At 46.6% G+C, this 22,780-nt stretch overlaps 1 protein-coding gene across 3 annotated transcripts in view; it reads left to right on the forward strand.

The window, feature by feature from the left end:
* Nucleotides 1-1,637: 1,637 nt before the first annotated feature.
* Nucleotides 1,638-22,780, forward strand: part of RILP (Rab interacting lysosomal protein) — a 259,539-nt gene continuing 238,396 nt past the window's right edge. The window contains exons 1-2 of one of the 3 annotated variants that reach the window (XM_069615409.1): nt 2,018-2,146; nt 3,581-3,623. In XM_069615409.1, the coding sequence (XP_069471510.1) occupies nt 3,594-3,623 (30 nt within the window). In that variant the 5' untranslated portion in view covers nt 2,018-2,146; nt 3,581-3,593. Of the gene's footprint in view, nt 2,147-3,580; nt 3,624-22,780 lie in introns of all 3 variants that reach the window. The other 2 variants (XM_069615407.1, XM_069615408.1) reach the window with 2 other exon arrangements.

Genomic DNA, 22,780 nt, shown 5'->3' on the forward strand with positions numbered 1-22,780 from the left:
TGGTTAACAACAGGAAGGATGAGGGCCCAAGGTGCTTGGACCTAAAAAATAACTCTATGATGATATCTCAAGCTATATTGCTCCACAAGAGGTTTGGCAAATTCTCCTTGGAACCGGCTGTCACTTTCTTTGAGGCCAAGGTTTCTCTGGTGTGGACTTTTGGGGCAGAAGGGTTTCTTTTTATGTCTTACAAACTGTGGGCTTCCCTGGAAGGAACATTCTGGAGAAAGCTCTTAAAACTGCCAAAATTGGCAGCAACATCAGTGATAAGGTATGAATTAGGCCTTATCTAACTATGGGCCTCATTACGACTCAGGCGGTAAGGGTTTTACGGCGGCGTAAACAGCGCCGACCCTTACCGCCTGATTCCGAGGTCCCTTAGCGCCATGGAGGTTTTAACACCTGCTTTTAGCAGGTGTTAAAATCCATGGCGCTAAGGGACCTTGATGTTAATTACGCCACCGTAATTTACGGTGGCGTAATTAACGCCTTCCCCACTCCCATTATGCCCTATGGGGCAAAAATGGGAATGGGGAAGGGTAAATGGGGATTGGGGACTTACCGCCCCGCCAACCTCGGAATGGGGCGGTAAGTCCGCCAACCACCATGGCGTAAACGTAGTTTACGCCATGGTGGTAAAGGTACGACCCAGGCGGTAACTTACCGCCTGGGTCGTAATGAGGCCCTATATATAGAAAAACAGCCTGGAAGGCCTTATCGTTATATCATAAGTGTTTATTAGTGCCTGTGGCACTTCCATTTGAAATTCTCGCCGAGCAAGCGGGTTGGAAGGAACCTGAAATACTGATTCAATGGAAGGACCATTGTAGAGCCCCATTAGTCATTAGATGCTAGCACTGCACTTCTACTGACTAATCCAGGTAAAGTCAACGAGAAGTTATGGGCACAGGACTGAATAAAAACTCTTAAGGAGAGAAATTCCCATAGGTGGAAATCAGCCCTTATTGAAGAAGCCAAGGGATTTGGTATAAGACCCGACATCTAAAGCTCTTTCCCTCCCTGTGGTATAGAACGCAGTTCATGAGACTGAGGTTTAATTTGCTCCCCGCCAACGTAGTAGTGAAGCGATATGGCGAAGCAGACGAAGATAAATGCAGATTTTGCCAACATGAAGGGCAGGTGGAAACATTGCGGCACATATTGGTGGGTTGGCGGGCCCTGACTGAACTTAGAACTAAGTTCCTGGGTGAGTGCCTTAAGCTAAAACAATGCCTGGAGGTAGCTGGCTTTTGGACACGGCTTTTGGGTGGTGAACATTTTGGCCATTTTGGCCCCGTTGCGGCAATACAGTTTTTAAAAGAAGTGCTCCAGATCCAAGAACAGGGAGGATCAAATTGAGAAGTGAATGTGTGCTTTTCCTGGGTGGTTTTGTTTTGGGATCATTTTGTTGTGACATGTTTTAAAGGAATTGAACAAAGTTTGTAAGAAACTATGTAATCAATAATAAAAAATAAAAATACAATAAAAGGTTCCTGCCAATGGAGGATATGCCTCAAAAGTAAGTACTGAGACGAGGAAGAGGGAAGCGATGATAATACTGGGAAACATAAGATGAAGTAACACGTTAGCTCATGCAATTGTAATTTAAGATAGTAGAACGGGAGCGGCACTATTTTTCACCTCAGGTTCGTTTTTGCCGGTTCGAGTGCCGGCTACGTCACTTAGTGTTTCGTCTGCTTGTAGTGTAAGGCATGTTATTATATTTGTTTATGTCCCTAGCGGATCCCTGTATGGACAAAACCCGGAAGTGGGCGGAGACCGAGCTGTCTGAGTTGGAGCGTCTCCTGTCACAAGCAGCGTGAGCGGTGTCCCGGGTATGGAGGCTCCGGGGCTGGAGGGGGAGTGCCCGGAGGCGATGGAGGGCCTGTCGGACCCCGGGCTCTGGGCACGGCCCCCCGGCCTCCTTTCCCGCCTGGACGTTCACCGCATGGCCGGGCTTCTAGGCGCCTCGCTGCGGGCACTGCACGAAGCCCACGGGCCCGACTCGGTTGTTGCACTGGTGCCACAGGTGGTGCGTGTTTTGGAGCTGTTGGAAGCCTTTGCAGAGCGCGGAGATGAACAGAGCCGCGGCAGGGAGGCGCTACGTGCCCTGAAAAGCCTGCGGACCGGGGAGGAAAGGGGCGAGGTGAGCTGTGAACGTGGTTTCTGCTGTTGTTTGGTCTCTGGCCATAGCAATTACAGTATCCTTGCCGTATCACTTCCAAATATTTATCCAGTGCAATGCTTTTCATGGGTTCCCTTAACTTTAAATATTTCCATAAATGTTGGGGGACCCCAGTCGTTGTTTTCAAAGTTTGATAACCTATAGCATAGGTTTCAAACTTTGAAAACAACGACTGGGGTCCTGCGCGGTTGAATTATATTATGCGATGGCCCATGTTTGTCATCCCACGCTTTTTCCACATGCCCAACGTCAAATGTGAATTCTACTTTACAGAACAGCTGTAAAAGATTGACAAAACCAAGGTGCACAGAGGGCAAACGCCACCGTTCTCCTTTAACCACGAGGGTAGTAGTGTATGTTTGCCCCTGTGGAGATGTGCACGTAATTTGAGTGCCGTGCTCTTCTTTTTAAATCGCTTCTGGCTGCACCACGACTGGGCCCTGGCTTGGTGAATCGGTAGCATGAAAAATTAACAAGTGCTGCTCACTTCAAAGTAGGAGGTCACCTCATCAATGGACCACCAGATCCTTGATTGTGGCAGGGGGTGACAGGTCAAAGCTGTTTGACCGGCTGGACAATAGTAGGGGATTCTAAAGGAGAATGCTATAAAGACAGCTCAACAGGTTGGGCAACTGTTGTTGAGATGCTATATATCGAGGGTCTGCAACCTTTAGCTCTCCAGTTGTTTTAGACTACAAGTATAGTTAACAGGGAGGGATCATGGGAGTTGTAGTTAAAAATACAAGTGGAGAAGCAGATTGCAGACCCCTGCAATACATTTACACCTTCCTGTAACATCTGTGGGCCACATTATCCAAACCAATGGGTCCAGAGGATGAAATGCGCCAGCGCATCTTATCATGTGCACCAAAAAATGGAGCCGGCCAATTTACAAAATGGCATCTGAATGTGCGCGTATTAGATTTTCACATTCAGATGCCCCTTTGTGCAAATCAGGGTATGTTTCTGCGCATTTAAAAGCACATCACATTCCCTTTGAGAATTTGGGAACAAATGAGGCACATTTCCCTCTGGGCCTGTTTGGAACAGGTGCAGGGGATGCACAAATCATGACCAGGTAATATCATGCATTTTTCTTTGTGTGTGACAAAACGTGGCTGTCATACTGGCATTTCCATCTGCCGAATAGGGTTGACTATGGCAATGTTTGTTTACATTTTATATCAATAGGGATACCTATTAGTAAAGTAGATGCGTGCCTTTTCTTTTTGAGCTCAGACATGTCCCTTTTTATCTTCATCTTTGTAAGAACTTACTTTGAAACTACATACTTGCATACTGGGGTGGGGTAGATTAAAAATTCAAAATCCTTCATGGAAATGCTGATGTATTTCATCTAGCGACATTGATTTTTATCTTTTACTTTTCTACTAGGTGCAGACTCTTTATGTGGATCCCAGAAGCAATTTCCTTTCTGGTAATACTTGGTATTTGGAAACAAAACAGAGAGTTTGCTTCGTGATGTATGAATAGTGGTAGTTTAGCAGAGGCACTGTCTCTTATTGCACTATCCCTGTTAGATAGGCTTTGACACCTCTCCCTAGGGGCCGGTTCTACCTAGAGGCAGCATAGTTCTTAGTTGAGTGACAGAGAGAGTTTAGTTAGAGATTTGATTCATTCAAGGCATTAAAACGCTTTTACTAATCAAGGTCACCCATGTGTTTTACAGTACGTTCCTCTTGTGACGGGGTTACAGTATCTTATTCATAATTTCCCTGTATATGGTTAGCCTGTATGCTTGTGAACGTTGACATGACTGAATGCTTTGGGAATTAAATTTTAGGTAGCGTTTGTCAAGCGCCTCCCTGTTGATGTAACTGATATGCGCTTTGGCAATCGGGGTATATCCTTGTAAGCCCTTGTGGTGTATAAGGCTGGCCATTGCATAGTTGGCCATAATGTCAAAGAGCATAAGTACTAAGAGTAATTATTTATGTACCTGGTTGGACTATTTATTACTCATGCTGGAGTTATGGTGATTAAATGCATGAGTCGTTATGAGCACGACCCATCCTGTCAATTGAGTGCCGATGACCGTAAGTGACCACTGCAGTATTCCACATTATTGAACCTCTGTTTGACATCTTTGATTGTTAGGCAGAGGGAAAACCTCCAGCTAAATGCTGCAGGTTATTCAGCTGCCTTTCTACCCAAAACCAGCAAAATTGTCCGAATCATAGCCAGTGGTAGTTCTGCCGAATTCCCCATGGACTCCACAAATGGGGACTAGCAACGCTATACCACCACTTGTAATCTGACTGTAATTCTGCTACGCAAAGCAACTGTAACAGTAATTCCGTTTGGCTGTATTTCTGTAGATTTTCCATCACAATATCTGAGTCCCACTGTATATACAGGATCCAAAAGAGCAGGAGAAATGTAGGTGGGAGGCCATGTCGGGCCTGGTTATTCATGCATTTTCACACCTTGTTAGGCTACGTTATGCAATGTTACACTACGTTCGATCTCGATATGCCAAGGCGCAAACTCAGGGCCCACAAGTTGTAGTAAATATGGCTGGGAGTTTCCTTCCATCTCTCCACTGACACCCCACATATCCAAATACATCCAACTCTGCCTTACATGGGGTTATTATACAGAGTGTCCCGACATGCATGACGCGCTCGCAACAGACATTGAAAAGCACACATTTCTCAACATGCTACACGACTGGAACATTATCATACTAACATGTACTGGTAAGGTATATGCTGCATGCAACTTCATTGTCACTGCCATTTGCCATTTGCAAAGTTCAAGCATGGCAAATATGTATCATTCTATAGAAGCCTTGCTCGATGCCATTTATTATGCTTTCCGCTGTAAACCATTCCCCTTTTACACAGTTGCGCTCCTTCTTGTTACTCTCGTCGTTCTTTGTGTCTCATAAATTGCACACAGTGTGCAGCAAGGGCTATTGAGGTGTAAGGGGCTGCTTAGAGACTCCACCGTTTACCATAACAGCAGTGCTTGGAGTCAAGAACCTTTTGGTTGACAGAAAGACCCCCACATAAAATTGTGGGGAAAAGGCCCCCATTTCTCCTTTCTTAGTATGCTCGGGGTATTCTTGGGGCAGCGTCACACCTCACCCTTTTTAGTACAGGTGCTGAACTCTGTAAGGGCCTCCTCCTGGCTTTTGCCTGTATTTAAAGTGTTTTTAGGTGGTCCTGAGTGATGGCAATGATCCCTCGCAGTTGGCCGTAGAAAATCTGTCTCAATGTCTCCAATGGACCTGAAACAGTCTTCTCTGTACTAGTACACAACAAACCTCCCCTTCCACGTACCAAAGGGCCACTTCCTCACCTGGCCCTGTAACATTTTCACAGGGAAGTCCAAGAGCAGGAACTATGAAGGATTAATCAACGTGCTTTACCCCCACCAAGCATGGGCCACCACAGCAAGGTGAAGAGGACATGCGGCTGGGGAAAAGAAGCGGGTGTCTGAAGTGGGAAGGGGAAGTTCCTGCTGTTGTGTAGTATGCTCTCCCGCGTCACTGCACTCGTGTGTTGACAACGTTTCTTTACCAACTGTTTATCTCAACCACAGCACATTTTAAACCTCTGCTCAAAAGAGAAGGATGACACCGGGACAGGTGACCTTGAAAAATAAGAACAGGTGGTTCAGGCGATTGCACACGCAGCTCCTGAGGGTAGCTGAAGGCAAATTGTGCTTTGAAGCTGCTTGGGACCCACTAAAGACAAACAGTACTTTGGTTTGTATGTACGTACGTTGAGTTTATTTTGGAATATCGTGATTACATAAGACCACAATCAACATTAGATGCATGCATACATGCATACATATTAAGAACACATAAACATTGTAATTCATTAATAGATAACTTTTGCTAATGTTTAGAGCATTCCTGAGGTAGGTCAAGAGTGTCCAACCCAATAAGTGTGTTTCTGCACTCAACGCAGGATGGCTACGGGAAAAACCCATGTTCCTTAAAAGCAAGTAGAATATTCTCTTTCTGATTCTTTTTGTAGGCTAGGCAAAAAAACATAAAACGCAACAAATCTTCACTAACCTCAGGACAGAAGGGACACTATTTGTCTTCGGGTGTCTTATTCCACAATGCGGTAACTGTGTTAAGCAGAATACAATTAAATCTCATCATAGTGATTTTAGAGTCTGTTCTATGCAAAATTACTCCGAGACATAATCCGGCCGTGCTGTAATCAATAATAGTATTTTTACGAGTCGCTTGTTTCATGATTTCATCATTTTCCTTCTGTTCTAATTTGTACATATTTAAACGTTCTTTGAGAGAAAAAGCTGACGTGCGATCTAAAATGTTCCAATGATTAAAATGATCTCGGGCATTATTATTCCCTGGTAATTATTTTTTTATCGCCAACATCCGGGGAATAATATTACCACCTTCCTTACTCAATACACTCTGGATGAGCATCTGTGTTAGAACTGCTTTTGGGTTAGACCATAGTTGCAGCCCATGATGGTCTGGTTATAAGTGATAGTTCATCCGTTAGCCCATAATCGGTTCTATATGGGCTGCACAGTTTGCCACAGATCTGGGAAGCCTCAACAGTTTAAAAGAAAAAAGAATGGTGTAGTTTGAAGTGTGGTCCAGTTAGAGAAGCCCCATAACGAAGCTCCAGATCTCTGGATTTGATTTTTTTTTTGTTTTTTTTTTTTTTTTTAAATTTTCCTTTATTGGTTTTACAGAAACAGAAGACAAAAGAAGGGCAAACAGTATTCAAAGAAAATTGTACATCGTCCAGGGGTACATGTCAGAGAAGCAATGGGAAGTAACAAACAATATTAAAAATGGCTTAGATTCGTGATAGTTCCATTTGCCTGGGTATGTCTCTTACACTGTTCACCCCAACCCGCTCCCACCCCCCTCCCCCACTTGGGATAATGTACATCGTAAGTATAATCATTTAACATAAACATTGGGAGCACATATTTGGCATAGTGCGACATCTGTCGTCACCGTGGCTGCTGGGAATGAGTCTCTGATCCTTCGCAGTGTTCTTTAGAATATGACCTTGTTAAGTTAGGCTTCTGAGGGTTCTTCTGACTGGGAGTCTGTGATAGGTGTGATGTGTTTGTTCTTAAAGTCCATCCATAAGGTTTCACATTTAGCTGATTTATTGTGCAGGGAGGCTGTGATCGTTTCCATCACGTAGATGCTCGTGGCCAGTTTAATCCATTCATTTTTCCCTGGGGTTAGGGGAGACTTCCATTTGATCGCTATTAGGGCTCTCGCCGCCAACAGCAGCTGGTGGGCCAGACCTCTCACCCGGAGCCACTCTTCATCGTCTCTCTCAAGGCCGAACAACACAAGGAGTGGGTCGAGCTCTCTTTGGATTCCATCAATCTCCTTAATCCATCCCAGGACCTCGGTCCAATACACTGTGATATGCGGGCAGCTCCACCACATGTGCCAGTAGTCAGCAGATGCTCCACAGTTCCTCCAGCATCTCGGGCTCAACGACTGGAACATTTTAGAGAGTTTAAGTGGATCATAATGCCACCTATGTAAGAGCTTCATGGCATGGAGCTTGTATTGATTGGACAAGGAGGCTTTGGGTGCAGCTCTGCACATTAAATCCCATTGGTCGGGGAGTATCTCTTCACCAAAGTCTTTTTCCCACCTGGCTCTGAGGGGGTCTGTAGATCCACCCCCCGCCGCTATTAGCGTCTGATACATCACAGATATAAGACGTTTCATTTCCGTTCTGGAGTCTAGTAGTTTCTCGAAGGCGGGAAGATCTCTCTTCAATTTCTCTCTCCACTCAGGTTTCGTTGGCACCCCCTTCAATTGGAGAAAGTGGAATGTCGATAAGTTACCTATCCCCAATGCTCTGGTTAGGTCCGGTAGCATTATGAACGAGTCCTTTCTTTGGAGTTGCCCCACCCTCTCCAGGCCCGCCTCATACCATGACTGAAACCGTTCTAAATTCGGAATATGGTCGTTTATGCCAGGAGACCACAAGTGACTGAGCGGGGATGGCCAGGTTGTGACTTCTCGCATCTCTTTCCCAGTGTGCCATATGCTCCATATGGTGGTCAGTATGGGATGGTGTTTGATTCTCCTCTGGACCCTCTGGTAAGGAGACCATAGCCATTCCGCTACCGTGGCGGGGGACATGTAATGATTGTCCATCTGTACCCATTGCAGGTGTTTGTGGTCTCTAAAGTGCGGAATCAAGACACGTAGCTGGACGGCTTTGTAGTAAGTAGTCAGATCGGGAAGGCCTACCCCTCCTTTGTCTTTGGGGAGTATAAGTGTGTCATATGCGATCCTTGGTCTTTTCCCGTGCCAAATAAATCGCATCATGATCTTACGGGCCTCTGTGAAGAATGTTTTGGGCATCTCAATTGGGAGCATCTGGAAAGGGTAGAGGAAGCGGGGGAGGCACACCATCTTGACGGCGTTGATACGCCCCAGCCAAGAGATCGTCAATTTACTCCACTTCTCAAGGTCTGCCTCGAATCGTTGGAGGAGGAGGGGGAAGTTGGTCTCATATAAGTCGCTTAGGGATCTAGTAATCTGAATACCCAGGTATTGCAGTTTCGTGTGCTCCAGATTAAGCCCGAGTGGTAGGAACTTGGCATTGTTCTCATCAGGGGTGCCTTGGAGGGGGAAGAGAGTGGACTTTGACTTGTTTACTTTGAAGCCGGATTATTGGCCATATTCTTCTATTAGTTTTAGGGCATGGGGAATAGAGTCATTGGGTTTGGTCACATGTAGAAGGATATCGTCTGCGTACAACGCTACTTTATATTCCATTTCTCCCAACCGTATACCTTCTATCAGGGGATCTTCTCTAAGTTTTTGGGCCAGGGGTTCAAGGGATAGTGCAAACAAGATCGCGGAAAGGGGGCATCCTTGTCTAGTTCCTCGCTGCAGCGCAAACCACCTGGAATACTCCCCGTTCACGAATATCGATGCTTTGGGGGAGGTATATATTGCACGTATCCCATCGCAGAATTTGGGGCCTATCCCTACTTTCTGGAGGACTGCTCTCAGGAAATCCCACTCCACCCTGTCAAAAGCCTTCTCTGCATCAATGGATAAGAGGACCGGGTCCTCTGGTAGATTATGTGCTGCATGAATGAGGTGCAGAGTTTTGTGCATGGTGTCGGCACCCTGTCTCCCGAGAATAAACCCAACCTGGTCAGGGTGGATCAATTTAGGCATCAAGGTTTCCAGTCTTGCGGCCAACACTCGAGCATAGATCTTGGCGTCGAGGTTGAGGAGGGAGATGGGGCGGTATGATCCGCATAATTTGGGGTCCCTGCCTTCCTTAGGGATGACTGTTATGAGGGCTTTCTTGAAAGATTCCGGGGCAGCCCCAGTGTCCACTATCTCATTAAAAAGTTCTGTGAGGAAGGGAGAGAGTTGGTCGCTAAAGGTTTTGTAAAAGCCTGCCGTGAAACCATCCTCCCCCGGGGATTTCCCTAGCGTTAATCGTTTGATTGCATCTCGTATCTCATGCTCAAGTATTGGGGTATCAAGGAGCTCGGCTTCCGCGAGTGTTACTGTAGGCATGTTGATTGAGGACAGATAGGAGGATATGTTAGACTGGGTAGAGATCAGCTCAGAGGTGTATAAGTTTTGGTAGAAGTCAGCGAAGCACTCGGGAATTGAGCTGAGGGGGTCGGCCGGGGGATTGGTGGGCTCTGTTATCTCTCTCACCTTACGTTTTTCCCTCCGTTCTCTTAGCCTGGCAGCTAGTAGTGCACCGGCCTTGTCCCCTTTCTCGTAATATGTTTGCTTGAGGAATTGCAGTTTTCTCACCACCTGGCCATGTTCTAACAGTCGTAGTTCCTCCCTTTTACGGTGGGCTGCGTCTAGTTTGGTGGTGTCTACCCCTGCATTATCTCTTCCGCTTCCAGCTGGTGTATCTCATTACGTAGTTTATTTTCTATAATCTTACGTTCCCTTTTTTTAGAGGAGCCCTCGCGCATCAGTACTCCCCTCCAGGTGGCCTTCCCAGCCTCCCAAATCACTTGTTTGGAGACCTCCCCGTTGTTGTTTACCTTAAAATATTCTTCGATCTCGGTCTCCATTTCGTTTTTGAACACTGCATCAGTCCAAAGGGACTCGTTGCAGCGCCAAGATCCCCCAGCGACTGGTAGGTCGGTCCAATTGACGTCCGCCAAGACCATATCATGATCAGATCATGTTATTGGGACGATTCCAGAGTAGCTTGTGGATTCTGAAAGGTCAGGAGAAAGGAATATGTAATCTATCCGTGTGAGTGTGCAATGGGGATGCGAATAAAAGGTGAAGCCACTTTCGTCCGGGTGTAGAGTCCTCCACACGTCACGTAGGTCGTATAGATCCATCATGGCGGCAAATTCAGTACGATTCCCTTTGTGTTGGGTCTTCAGGCCCGGCGTGCCTGGTCTCCAGTCCACGGCAGGGTCTACCCATTGATTAAAGTCACCACCTAGGATGAGCTGACCCACGGTCTCTAGCACAATTTTGGGGATCGTTTTTCTAAGGAATGCGGCCTGTCCGCTGTTGGGTGAGTATATTGTAGCAATTGTGACCTGGACTCGTGCAATTCTCCCCACTATTAGAAGGGCTCGACCACTCACATCCGACCAAGTCTTTTCCAATTCAAACCCAACTCCTTTCTTGATGAGGATTCCGACACCTGCCTTTCTGAGTGGGCCGGAGCCCCAGTATTCCATACCCCCGCGTCTTCCCAGGATTCTTCGCTCCTCTCCCCTTGCAAATTTCGTCTCTTGGATGAGAAGAATGTCTATGTTAGATCTAGGGAATTCTCTGTGGACCAGTGATCTCTTAGTAGGAGAGTTCAGTCCCTTGGCATTGACAGTCCCAACTCTCAGGAGACCCTTGCCCTTAGACTTCTCAAGTGAAGCCATCGATGATTTGGGTTTGAGGATCGCGCATTTGTTGCAGCCAGATAGGTTTGCCGATTCTCAGTGACATCTGAACGGTGACATTCCGGAGTGCGCCCAATGATGTGCATACATTTTCCAAGTGTCTCTGACCCTTCACCTCTCCCCCCCCTGTTCCGCCGTATCTGGTGGAGCTCCATTGAGCTTGGGAACTGGGGGTGCTGCCTGGGCAGCTGTTGACAGCGTCCGGTACGGGCCGGATGACATTGTGCGGCCCGTTGGCGGACCATCAGTGGGGACCGTTGCTTCACGGTGCCGGTCGAATATACCATCACAACTTAAGGGTGAGCCCCCTTTTCAATCCCCTCCCAAAAACATTGTAAAACTTCAACATTTCAACAGTAATGGCAACAAGCATATAAAAGTTTAACGTTACGTGCGTTCCCGGGGCCTCCCGCGAGAGTTTCCATTGTCGCTTAGTCCAGAGGGGTGCCCCGCCAGTGGTGGCACCCCAACGACGGATAATACTTCTTCGGAACTCTGCGGGGGCCGGTGTCTCGTTCTTCACCAGTAGTTACATTTGGCCGGGTCGTACACATTTCAACTCCCTTGCTCCTTGTCAGGCGTGTTGTTGGCGCGTCTATATTTCCTCGATCCCTTCACCCTCTTGCGCCTGGGGCCCTGGAGCCCTGGAGCTCCCACTGTGGTCCCAGCTGCTCATTGTCACCTCCTTCGTTGCCCTTCGAGCCCGTGCCAAGAAAGACAGCGATGCAGTCCTTGATTTCGTCCTCAGAGCGTAGCACGATTTTTCTGCTCCCGTGCTCAAAGGTGAGCGAGAAAGGGTAGCCCCACCTATATCGTGTACCTTGATCCTTGAGCCATTTTGTCAGGGGGCTGCAGAGGCGTCTAAGTGCCAATGTTGGTGACGATAAATCTTGAAAGATCGTGATTTGGGCGCCCCCCATTGTGGCTTCTCCAGAATCCTGGTCTTGTCCTGATAGCGATGGAATTTGGCTAGGACGGAACGCGGGCCGCCGGACGGTCCACCAGCTCTGTGTATGTGTTCGGTCATGGGCTCATCAATTTCCTCATCAGCGGTGAGTATTTTTATGATATCATATATGGTATCTCTGAGGTCTTTTTCAGTTTCTCCTTCGCGCTCTGGGATACCGAAAAAGCGGAGATTGTTCCTCCTCTCCCTATTTTCTAAGTCATCCATCTTGAGCCGCGCCTCAACCTCTCTTTTTTCAATGTTACGGATCCGTACATCCATCTGAGTTTCGAGGGTATCGATCGACGTTTGATTATTTTCCACACATTCCAACCGTTCCTCAAATCTGTCCATCCTCTGGGTAATTTTATCGATTTTACAGCCTAGGTTGGCTCCCATGTTTATCTCATTCAGTAATGTGGTAATGTCTCCTTTGGTGGCGGCAGCACTCTCCTCCGATGGGTCCGTGGACATGTTTGCTGCAGGCCTGCGTGGCGGGGGGAGAGGATCATAGGCAAATCTGGCTAGTTTGTGAAATGGGTCCATACAGTACGACCCGGGTAAGAGGAGGCACACGCCCCTGAGTAGGGGGCCCTACCCTCTATGAAGACAGGGTTGCAGGTTCAAGGCTGTCTTCTATCTTCGGTATCTTGTGTGGGTTGACATGAAGCCATCGAAAGTTTAGGTGACCAGTCTGTGAGGCGTAGGACGATGGCGGCCATTAGTTATCTAGGGGGTCGGGCGCTTCACCTTGGGTCCCGCGCCACCTCTTTATCCCCACGTGGACTGGTCAGGATCAGGGCCACCTAGAGCGATGTACGTCTATGCCGGGCGCTCATAGGTGGGGGGGTCCGGTTCAATCCACCGAGTGACGGGCTTCGGGACTACGAGGAGCCTTGATCTCAGCTGGCTGTGAGGCCGTGCTCGAGGTGCGGCCTACTTCCCTGGCAGGGCCTTCTGTTGTTCCACAGGCCAGGAGTGGGGGTCCGTGCTGGGGAGTCAGCGGGGGCACTCCAACACTAAGGGCTGCGGTCTGGGGGAGGGACGTCGACGGGAAGTCCAGAAGTCGAGTGTTCCCCTCCAGGCAGGCCCGCCTTCCAGCGCAGCTGCGTCGGGCCAACTAGTTTCGTTTTCCTGCTGCTGACGGGGTGAAAACTTCAGATAGGGTTTTCCCGGGCTTCCCAGCCCCGATTTCGTTCGGGTTTTTTCCTGCTCCGTGGGGAGGTGTTCCGACGCCTTATTCACGGGTTTGTCGCTGTGGGGGGGGTCGCGACATGGGGGCTCAAGTGACTTCGCGGACCATCGACGACGGAGCTCACACGGGGTAGGCGATCATCCGTGCGCCCCCTCTGGATTTGATTTTTATACTATAGATTTTAAAAATTCTATCAATTGATTGGGTGTGGCACATTTGAGTAAATCGAGTAATGCCACCCTGGGCTTTTTCCATTCTACCAAATTGCATATTTATATGGTCATTGCCTATTCAACGTGTGGAGAAGCGTATGCCTAGATGATCAAAGGAAGTCCCTCTTGGTATTGCATTGGTGTATATTACTTATTTTTTGTTTCCAGTGGCAGAAACCAGGATTGCTGATTTTGTCGTGTTAATTTGTAAGTCCCTTAGATACATATATTTGGTATATTCTGCTATCGGAAGTTGGCGAGTCCTTGGTGTCCTTGCCACTTGGCCACTATCGTCCACATAAACCAATCCCAGCAAGGGCGTGTTCCCCAATTTTGGCACATATGCACTTTTTGAGCAGGCAGTCGTATGGATCATTAATATAGAAGGAAAACAGCAAGGCGGCTAAAATGCACCCCTGTCTGACTCCTGTATTATTTGGAAAATGGGGCACAGCTAGATTTAAATTTAGCCAAAGGTGAAATGCAGCACAGCCACAGGGCACAGTTGGAGGCAAAAGGAGTGGAAGTCCAGGTGAGATGGGGCAAGTGTGGGAAAGTCAGAAGGGTAGGAGGATTTATAGGTAGAGGCGACTAACCCATGATGCAGTGGAGTGGAAGTGTCACAATAGTTCTAGCTTCTCCGAGTAGAGTAGCAGCGCCTTCACCTATGTGCTAGTAGGGGTGCAGGTACACCTCCCACCCCTGACCAGGCAGCGGACAGGGAGCAGACAGGGCCGTAGAAAGACTCTTTAAAACACAAAACCGCTCCTTTGACCACAAATGGTGAGCTTCCTGAACACTGCAAAGCAAATCCGTACTCGCCCACCATCACAGAAACTACAAATTGGAGATCCGAAAGGCCAAAAAAGCCTTCTACAATAAAGGGATCAGAGCGGCAGCCGAGAGTTCCACATGATCATCACTGAATTCCTGAACCTGCCCTGCACCACAGCCCTGACTGCTTCCTCCCAAACACTCTGCAGTTCCCTGTCTGAACACTTCCACAAAACAGCCGTAGACAGGACAGCCACCATCAATGCCAAACTCGCCCTCTTGTCCAGCCGCTCTGCTCTACCTGACCCATCCACCCTCGCCACGAGAACCCTTTTTTCAGCTCCTTCATCCCCATCACGAGTGAGGAGTTCGCAAAACTATCAGTGGCTCACTGTTTGATCCCTGGCCCGCCTCGCTCCTCAAAGAAATCTTCACCTCCACATGTGCAGGAGAGAGAACAGGCTAGATCCATTCTTAACGACTCCTCACCTCCGGCAACATCAAAGACGCCTTCAAAACTGCACATGTCAAACCTCTACTTAAAAAAAAGTATCCCTCGACTACCAATCAACTACAGGCACATTTCCAACACCCAGATTCCTGGCAAAACTCGATTGCACTACTTACTCAAATCTCAATACCGTAGTGGAATCGTAACAACCTCTTAGAATCTGCGCAATCAGGCTTCCGTCCATGGCATGGAACCGAAACCACGCTGATCTCTCTCTGGGTTGACGTCAAAGTGACAGACTCGGAAGGATGCGCAGCTCTCATATCAACCACACAGTCCTCCTTGACAGACTGCACGCCTCATTCCTCTCTAATAGACATCAAATTACCCTCCTCCGCCTTTCCTCTGCGCTGCACGCCCGGTAAACACTGGAGTACCCCAAGGTGCCTGCCTCTCTTCCCCTTCTCTTCAACCTTACCTGACCCCCTCCCCAAGATCATTCGCTCACACAATCTCACTTGCTAGAACTATGCGGATGACGGACAAATCATCCTGAGAATTCTGAGATCGACCTCGGACCCCAGCCCTGACCTAGCAGCTTGTCTCTCAGACATTGACTGCTGGATGACGACTAATCACCTCCTTCTGAACCCAGGTAAAACTGAGATCATGCTATGCAGAAAATCTGCCCTATTCACCCATCCGACTCCCTGGGCATCCTCACTCGGCCCCACCACCACCACCACCACCACCACTGTAAAAAAAAAACATTGGCTGCTGAATGGACTCAGACCCAACTCTATCTCACCACATTAACAATCCATCCAAAGCCTTCCATTTCCACCATGGGCTCCTCAAACGTATATTCCCTTACCTTACTTACCAGAACAATTTTGTCCATTGTCCTGTCCAGACTGGACTATGTGTACTCTCTCTACCTGGGAGCACCGGTCTATCATTTAAACTCCAAAGAGTACAGACCTTGGCCGCCGGACTACTTCTCTCATTGGAACGAAGGGACCACATCACAGCAGCCGTCCGCGCCCTACACTGTCTCCCAATTGGAAGCAGGTCCACCTTCAAATTCCTTTGTAACCCACAGACTAGTGCACAAAGCAGGCTCCAAATTCATACAAGAAAAGATCACGCCCTACCTCCAATTCGACAAGGATTATAGGATCAGCCTATTCAACTCTGGTGCCAAACTTGTGGAATTCACTTCCTCCACACGTTGGACACAGCAAAGACTACATAGTGTTCTGGAAGGCACTCAAAAACTGTCTCTTTGCCTAACCACCCGACCGACACCTGCTGACTACGGACCCTATCACAGACCATCAGGCCAAACGATCTCCAATACCTATGGTCTCTGCCCAGATTTGAATCCCAGATTGTAGTGGCTCCCTGACAGAATCTCTGTACCTTACGGAATGTATTGATCACCTCATCCACAGGAACTCTGCATGCGCTAAGGCGTAATGCTAGCTATCACAGTTAATCAGGGGTGATTGTGCTAGACTCGTAACCCAAGCACCATTACGCTTGAGCTGGATCAAGGATACACAATTATGCACCACGCAAGGCACCTCCCTGCTAACGTAAAAATCCCAGAGCAGAACTAGGTATCGGAGGGCCGTCCAATAATTAAGCTGCTTCCATTGAATGTTTATAACAGAACTACCCTCCGGTAATCTATCAGAATTTGAAACCCATGCACCAATTCAGCACTTATGAACCTGATCACTGATCTGCAAATATGCACTATGTTATCAAACCAGGATTACCCTCACTTGCTAATCCCACACATCTAGAAATCTCTACGAAGAACTAAAGCAAGGAACGCTCTACCACTTATTCGTTGCTAATCCCAACTATCTGAGTATGTCCAAGTAGTAATACTTCTCGGGGATCCGATTTAACAAACTGCCGACCAAGGGCAGCACTAGCAGCTATGCAGTAAGAACATAGGTTTTGGGATGGATCTCCCTGTCACCACCGTCAGTCTTCATCAAGCAATGAGACCCATGAAGTTAAAGTAAGATTCCACGCCCTTGCCAGGCACTAGAAGCTGAACAGAAGCAAGGTCCCCCTGGAAAACCAACAGACACTGAAACACACCACTATGCTAACTCTTGCCTCTGCACCAACAATTAGAATGCAGCTACATCCCTCCAATAATTCAGCCGAGTTGCACACATAACGTGACCCTCAAGCACCAGCGTCGGCAGAATGCAGATACCATAGTCCATTGGTCTCATCACACATTCGGCTGCCCTGCTAGTATGCATCTACACATCTATTTCACACTGGCTGGACACATACCGAGTGCACCCAAGCATGTCGTACTAAACTACTCTCTCCACTGACCTGGACTGCGGTCCCTGAGGGCGTTCAGCCCACAGCACTTGTGAACAAAAGACGTTTTGCCCTTCTATGGTATCTAGATCCATACAACTGTAAGAGGAGATAACCTCTTCCTTCCTTGCAAAGTGTTTTTCTACTGACTTGCCTTCGTCCTTTCTACAGGTGGTTAATTTATCCCAGGTCATTTGTATCCTGGGTACTATTTGCTCAATTCTTTTGATAACCGCCTCGGTTAGGGCCAATATGTCCTCGTGCAATTGCCCTGTTTCCTCTCTAAAATTCACTACTTTTTTTCCAAATCTCCCCGCCCCCCCACTTGTCGGTTCTTCACTATTCTGTTTCCTACACTGTCTCCATATGTTGTGAGGTAATATGCATGAAAAAAGTTGGTCAATATCCCCAATGTTAATGGGCCTGTGCTTATAACTTCGTTAGTCTAATTATACCACTGTTCAGTGTTCTGTCTGATGTCAGGAAAACCTTTAGTAAAAGACAACAGGTCCAGCCTGTTCCATGGTACATGTGCATGGTGAGTCGGATGGTTCTGGGCTAAACCCCAGAACATTCCTCATAGAGGCCTGATGAGTGGAGACGGGAGGGGGTGGGGCTTTTGTGTGACACTCAATTATAATTTGATTTCCCTGTTCACACCCTAATTCATTTATGTTAAAGCTCTTGTTCTTGCAGTCTATATCCTCATACTGGTCAGCTAAAGGCCACTCCTCAAGAGACCATTTATGACTGCCAATATGTTCTTTATTTTTTTCCAACACTAATCCAGATAACTCATGCACAATGATATTTTATATTTATTTTCTTTTTTGCACACTGCTGCATTCCCAAGGGCCTCAGAGCGCCCATAGGGACTGAGTTTTCATAACTTTAGAGGCAAGGGCTGGTCCCTTCATTCCTTCCCTGATCCATTCTTCCAACCATGATTTTAATGTATGCCCGGGTTTCTGGAAGTCCGGAACCATGAGTAGAGGGTCCCTTGTCATCTTCACCAATTGGGTCTTTGTTATCATCCATATTATATGGAGGTGGAAGGGGTTGTTTAGTCAATAAATGTTCCAACAGGGGTCTGCCTCTGAATACTCAAAAAGGGTGCAGAAGTCTCTGTCTGAGGCCTATGAACAACAAAAGCCTTTTTCTCTTTAATGAGTATGTCTCTGTCCTCCTGTTCCCAGTCCTCTTAACTTCTGTTGATCGTATACTCGAGCTTTCTCTTTTAATGACTGTGGCTTCCTATTTATTTAGCTGTGCTTCCCTCATTGCTTTCTGCCCAGTGTAATCTTCCCATGTATTGTATTTTTCTGATTGAAGCGATTTAATTTCCTTTGGTCCCTTTTGCTGACAACCATTCCCTAAGGTACCCTATTTTTTTTAAAGTCAAAGGTCCCATGCTCTGGAATTTGTAAATTGTGATCGTCAGCAGTATATCTGTGCCATTCCTTCAAAATTAAACCCCCCCTAGTCAACCTTCCGGGAGAGTCGGAACATGCTGTTAAAGTTTATTTAAGCATTTTCTACACCCACATTTGGTGCTTGCATTCCCTATTTTTCAAGGGTATCCATACCCTGCAATCACAAGGTTGCAGTATGCCTAGGTTCACTTAAAATGGTGTCTCCAAATATTGCAATATTAAAGAAAAATTTAGCATTTATTCCTACAATTTCTTTAAATCCCCGCCAATCTCACCAGTTATTCTGTCGTTCTTCCGCCCACTCAGTCCAATCTGTGCCAGTGTCTCTAAAGCAAAAATTCTTTTTCGAGGCGAGGACCTCGGCCAGGGTAAATGAACGTGTCGGGAAATCTGGTGAGGACGACAATGTATAGAGTGGCCAGGGCCCTCTATCAGTCACCCCAATTATTAGCAGAGAACACTCTGGCCTATCAAATCAATGACTCCAAGTCACAAGAATGGGAGACTCGAACATTGGGAAAAGCTACTGTTTTTTATTAGCAAAACAAAAATGACTGGGATCACACCAGATATACAAGTATCCTCCGGCGATCTCGTTGTCTAAGCGTGCGTCACCCAGTTTTCTCCCATGTGACGTCACAAATTAAGGTTCCATCACTGAAACCTATTGGACGTTTGCATTGGTCAGTTTGGGTGAGCTATATAAAGAAACTATATAGGTTGGTTCTACTACTGGCTCCTCCTAGGACCACCTCTGCTAGTGTTAGTCTACAAAGTTGCAGGATCGCAAAGAGACCATTGGCCTGTGCAACAAATGATATCCCCTCCGTGAAAGATAAGTCTGGATTGGTCAGAATGTGTGTTGCCTTCCCTGAGACCCAAACCTAGTCCTAGACAAGAGTGTACCTTTTTAAGGCAATAAGGAAGAACATGGAGGTGCAAAGTGTTCCCTAATGTTGTCATATCTGATTCCCCTAAACCTGTGAGTGCATTCAGTTAGCGGCCCAAAGGCAATACTTGTAACTTCTTTTCTCCGGGTTCAATGGGAACAGCCCTCTCAGTTTACCTTAGCTGTCTGGACACTGCCTCTTTCAGCTGGGTTTGGGTGTGTCGAGACCACAAAATAGAGCTGTCTTGCTTGTAGTTGTAAGGATTTTTAGCCTGATTTTCTGCAGGTGCTTGGTAACTGGAACTTCCCATCTCCACTTGCCCTTGGCTGGGTGCAGCGCTTCTGCTTGCCTCTGGCTGCTGTGGTCACGCAAGCCCTTCCATGTTTCCCAAACTTTTAACTCCTTCTACCTTCACGTTAGAGGCCTATAGCTCCCATATTATTTCCTGCGTGCACATTCACAAAGGGCATTGGACTGTTGGTGCTACGTGCTTACACTGACTCAACCTCCTACTCCCAGAAGCCCATATAATCTTGAGCGCGCATGCTATTCACAAAGGGCTTCCAAAGGGTTGATATGGCTGGTGGCTATCATCGGTTTGCTGCTTACTTTTGACATTGCTGAGAAGCACGGATTGCACGAATTTTGGACTGTTGGTGCTACGGTACAATTAAAATTGCAACATTGGATTGGAACTAACACTGACTCTGCCTCCTACTTCCAGAAGCCCATGTTATCTCGAGCGCGTGTGCATTCACGAAGGGCTTCCAAAGGGCTGCAGGGCGAGAAGGCAGAGGTAGAGCCTGTTCATTAAAAACTGTTTCTATTACAATCTGCTTTCATCATAATCTGCTTTGACTGGGATTGTTGATTTTATATTATTTAAGTGTTGGGCATTCACGTGCTTTTGCTGACTGACGATTGTAGCAGACTTTCAGTATATGCTAAAATGATATACTCTATCAAATGCAATGCCCTAGCCTACTAAAATCGCGGCAGCAATTGCCAATGCACATGTAACGACTAAACATTCCACGCACTCTGTAAATTTTGTTCAGAGTGTGAAATCGAGCACTCGTGTCAAAGCGATCTTATTAACCTCCGATATAAGGAGATTTTACTCGGAGCAAACAACGGCTACTCTGCGAAATGAACTTGATGCCGTGATTTTGGTGCCACTCGCTACCATAGTAATTTCGGTACAACCTATTGAGGAGGTATTGAAACGGGCACCAACTGACATATGAACCCCGTCTGATTCGCTGTTGACTGCATTTGCAGAATCGGATCTGTTGGGGATATATGTTCAACCCCTATTGAGACAGCCACATACGATAGCCCTTGTACACAAGGATACAGAGAGTTTACACCCCATTCTAGAATCAGCACCTAATGTCTCTGAGCCGGTGCAATTAACAATCTCTGACTCGGATGGTGTAACAGCTCTCCCAGCTGCAACTTTGGCAGCGGTGGAGACGCCACAGGAGCACCGTCCGTCTCGCTTTGAGGTCAGTGAGAACACAAACACACGGGATCAACTTTCACAATCACCTGTGATGTTCTCAGTGTCCGCATAAGTCTTCAGTTCTATCCATTTCTTATGGTCAACCGACGCAGAGAAAAATAAAAACGTCTTCAAATCAAAAGCATGATTCTTTCGTGGCGGCGGCCATGCTCTTCGCTGAAATATCTCTGCAAGCCATGAATACAGCATTACTTTCGCTAGCCAAATTATATGAAAGTCTAGACGCCAGACTTGATGATCAGAATGGTCTACTAAAAGAATTACTAGCGATAAGGAAACCGCCAACATACACGGCAGAAGTGGCCACAATGTCAGCCATTGAAACCTAACCATCTCCCTGAACATACAGATAAGAGAACATCTGGGACTAGGGCAATCATTCATGTTTTACCTGACAACGAAGTTGACAATAAACAAACTTAAAAGCTAAGCGAAATATTAACCCTGTTCGCCTAGTTGAAATGAATGAAATTAATAATTGCATAAATTTAGAGGAAAGTATTTATAAAAAGGTTGACTTGACCACCGAGGATCATGTAGCTGTAGCCACTGCCTCAACCAGCAAGGACAATTCATACTCCAAACCGGCATTCACAATTTTCAATACTCAAATAAAAAAAATATATAGTGCCAAGGAAAATCGGTCAAGCCAAAAAAAGTATGAATTTAAAGACTTCAGCGGCACAAAAAATATCGAACTCCCGCCACTTTATACAATCCTTAGTTCTACCTAGTCAAGGTACTAAGAAAGCGGGCCTGGTAGTTACGAAAAAATATGCTGCTATAATGAAGAACAGATTGGAAGCAGAGCAGAAGAAAAAGGCTGTTTTTGCATTTACTGCTGCTTCAACTGTAACTTACCCACACTGGATAATCTGGTACAAGAGCTGCAGAAGTCTGGAGACAGTTGGACAGATAAATAGTCTTGGAAACCAACTTATAGTCCTCCCCATAACTAATAAAGCTGAGCAATCTGCACCGGATTCAAATAAACATTTCTGCACGTTGGTGAATAGACGGGAAGAGATACAAAAGTCTATCAATATGTTCATGTCTCGCCCTTCTATGACCAAAATTATGTAGAGCAGAAGACTGATGTAGAAATGAATAAATTTCACAGAGCGATTCACATTTATCCTACCTCTGAGAGTGGTTGTGGAAAACCATTGGGGCCAAATATAAAACTACTTCTATGCCAGTTGCTAATGAATCAATAAATAGGATTACCAATACTAAGAAACCCAAGCAAATTTATTGTAATGCCTTTACGCCTCATAGTCTGATTGTACAGTGCCAGGGTGGAGATTTTCCCATATATGATCTGAACAGAACTTCAGTGCTTAACATCATGAACGCAGTTCCAATTTTGCAAGAAATATCCTCGAATGACTTTGCTCAGGTGGAGTTTATACACCACTATGATACTTCCGTGGTGAAATTATGGATGCTGTCGCTGTCGGGTGTGGTTAGAAACATCATATGGCATGCAAGACCAGAATTATACCAACTAGGCTTTCTGGTAATTAATCCAGCAGAACCAATGGAATCTAGCTATTCTATGCTGTCTCAGATTCGCACTCCTATGCAAAATAAACCTTGGTTAATTGAACCCTTAACAGTGATATACCCACAGGCAGGCCAGACGACCTTACGGAACATAACATTCTCTTACTAACAATTATGACCTCCTACTCAGTAACAATGCAAGAATAGTAATAACCTTACTCATAAGCTCGCTTCCTGGAACACACAAGGACATAAACATCTGACCTCATCCTCTCGTGACATATTATCCGATTACGATGTCGTGATGTTACAGGAAGTCTGGCTGTCCAGCTCCCCCCCCCCCCCTGTTTGGGAAAATCCTATTGTATCATTGTTACCTGTACATACACTGACAA

This window comes from Ambystoma mexicanum, chromosome 9, assembly GCF_040938575.1.
Source record: "Ambystoma mexicanum isolate Mex_15411 chromosome 9, UKY_AmexF1_1, whole genome shotgun sequence".
Classification (NCBI taxonomy): domain Eukaryota; kingdom Metazoa; phylum Chordata; class Amphibia; order Caudata; family Ambystomatidae; genus Ambystoma; species Ambystoma mexicanum.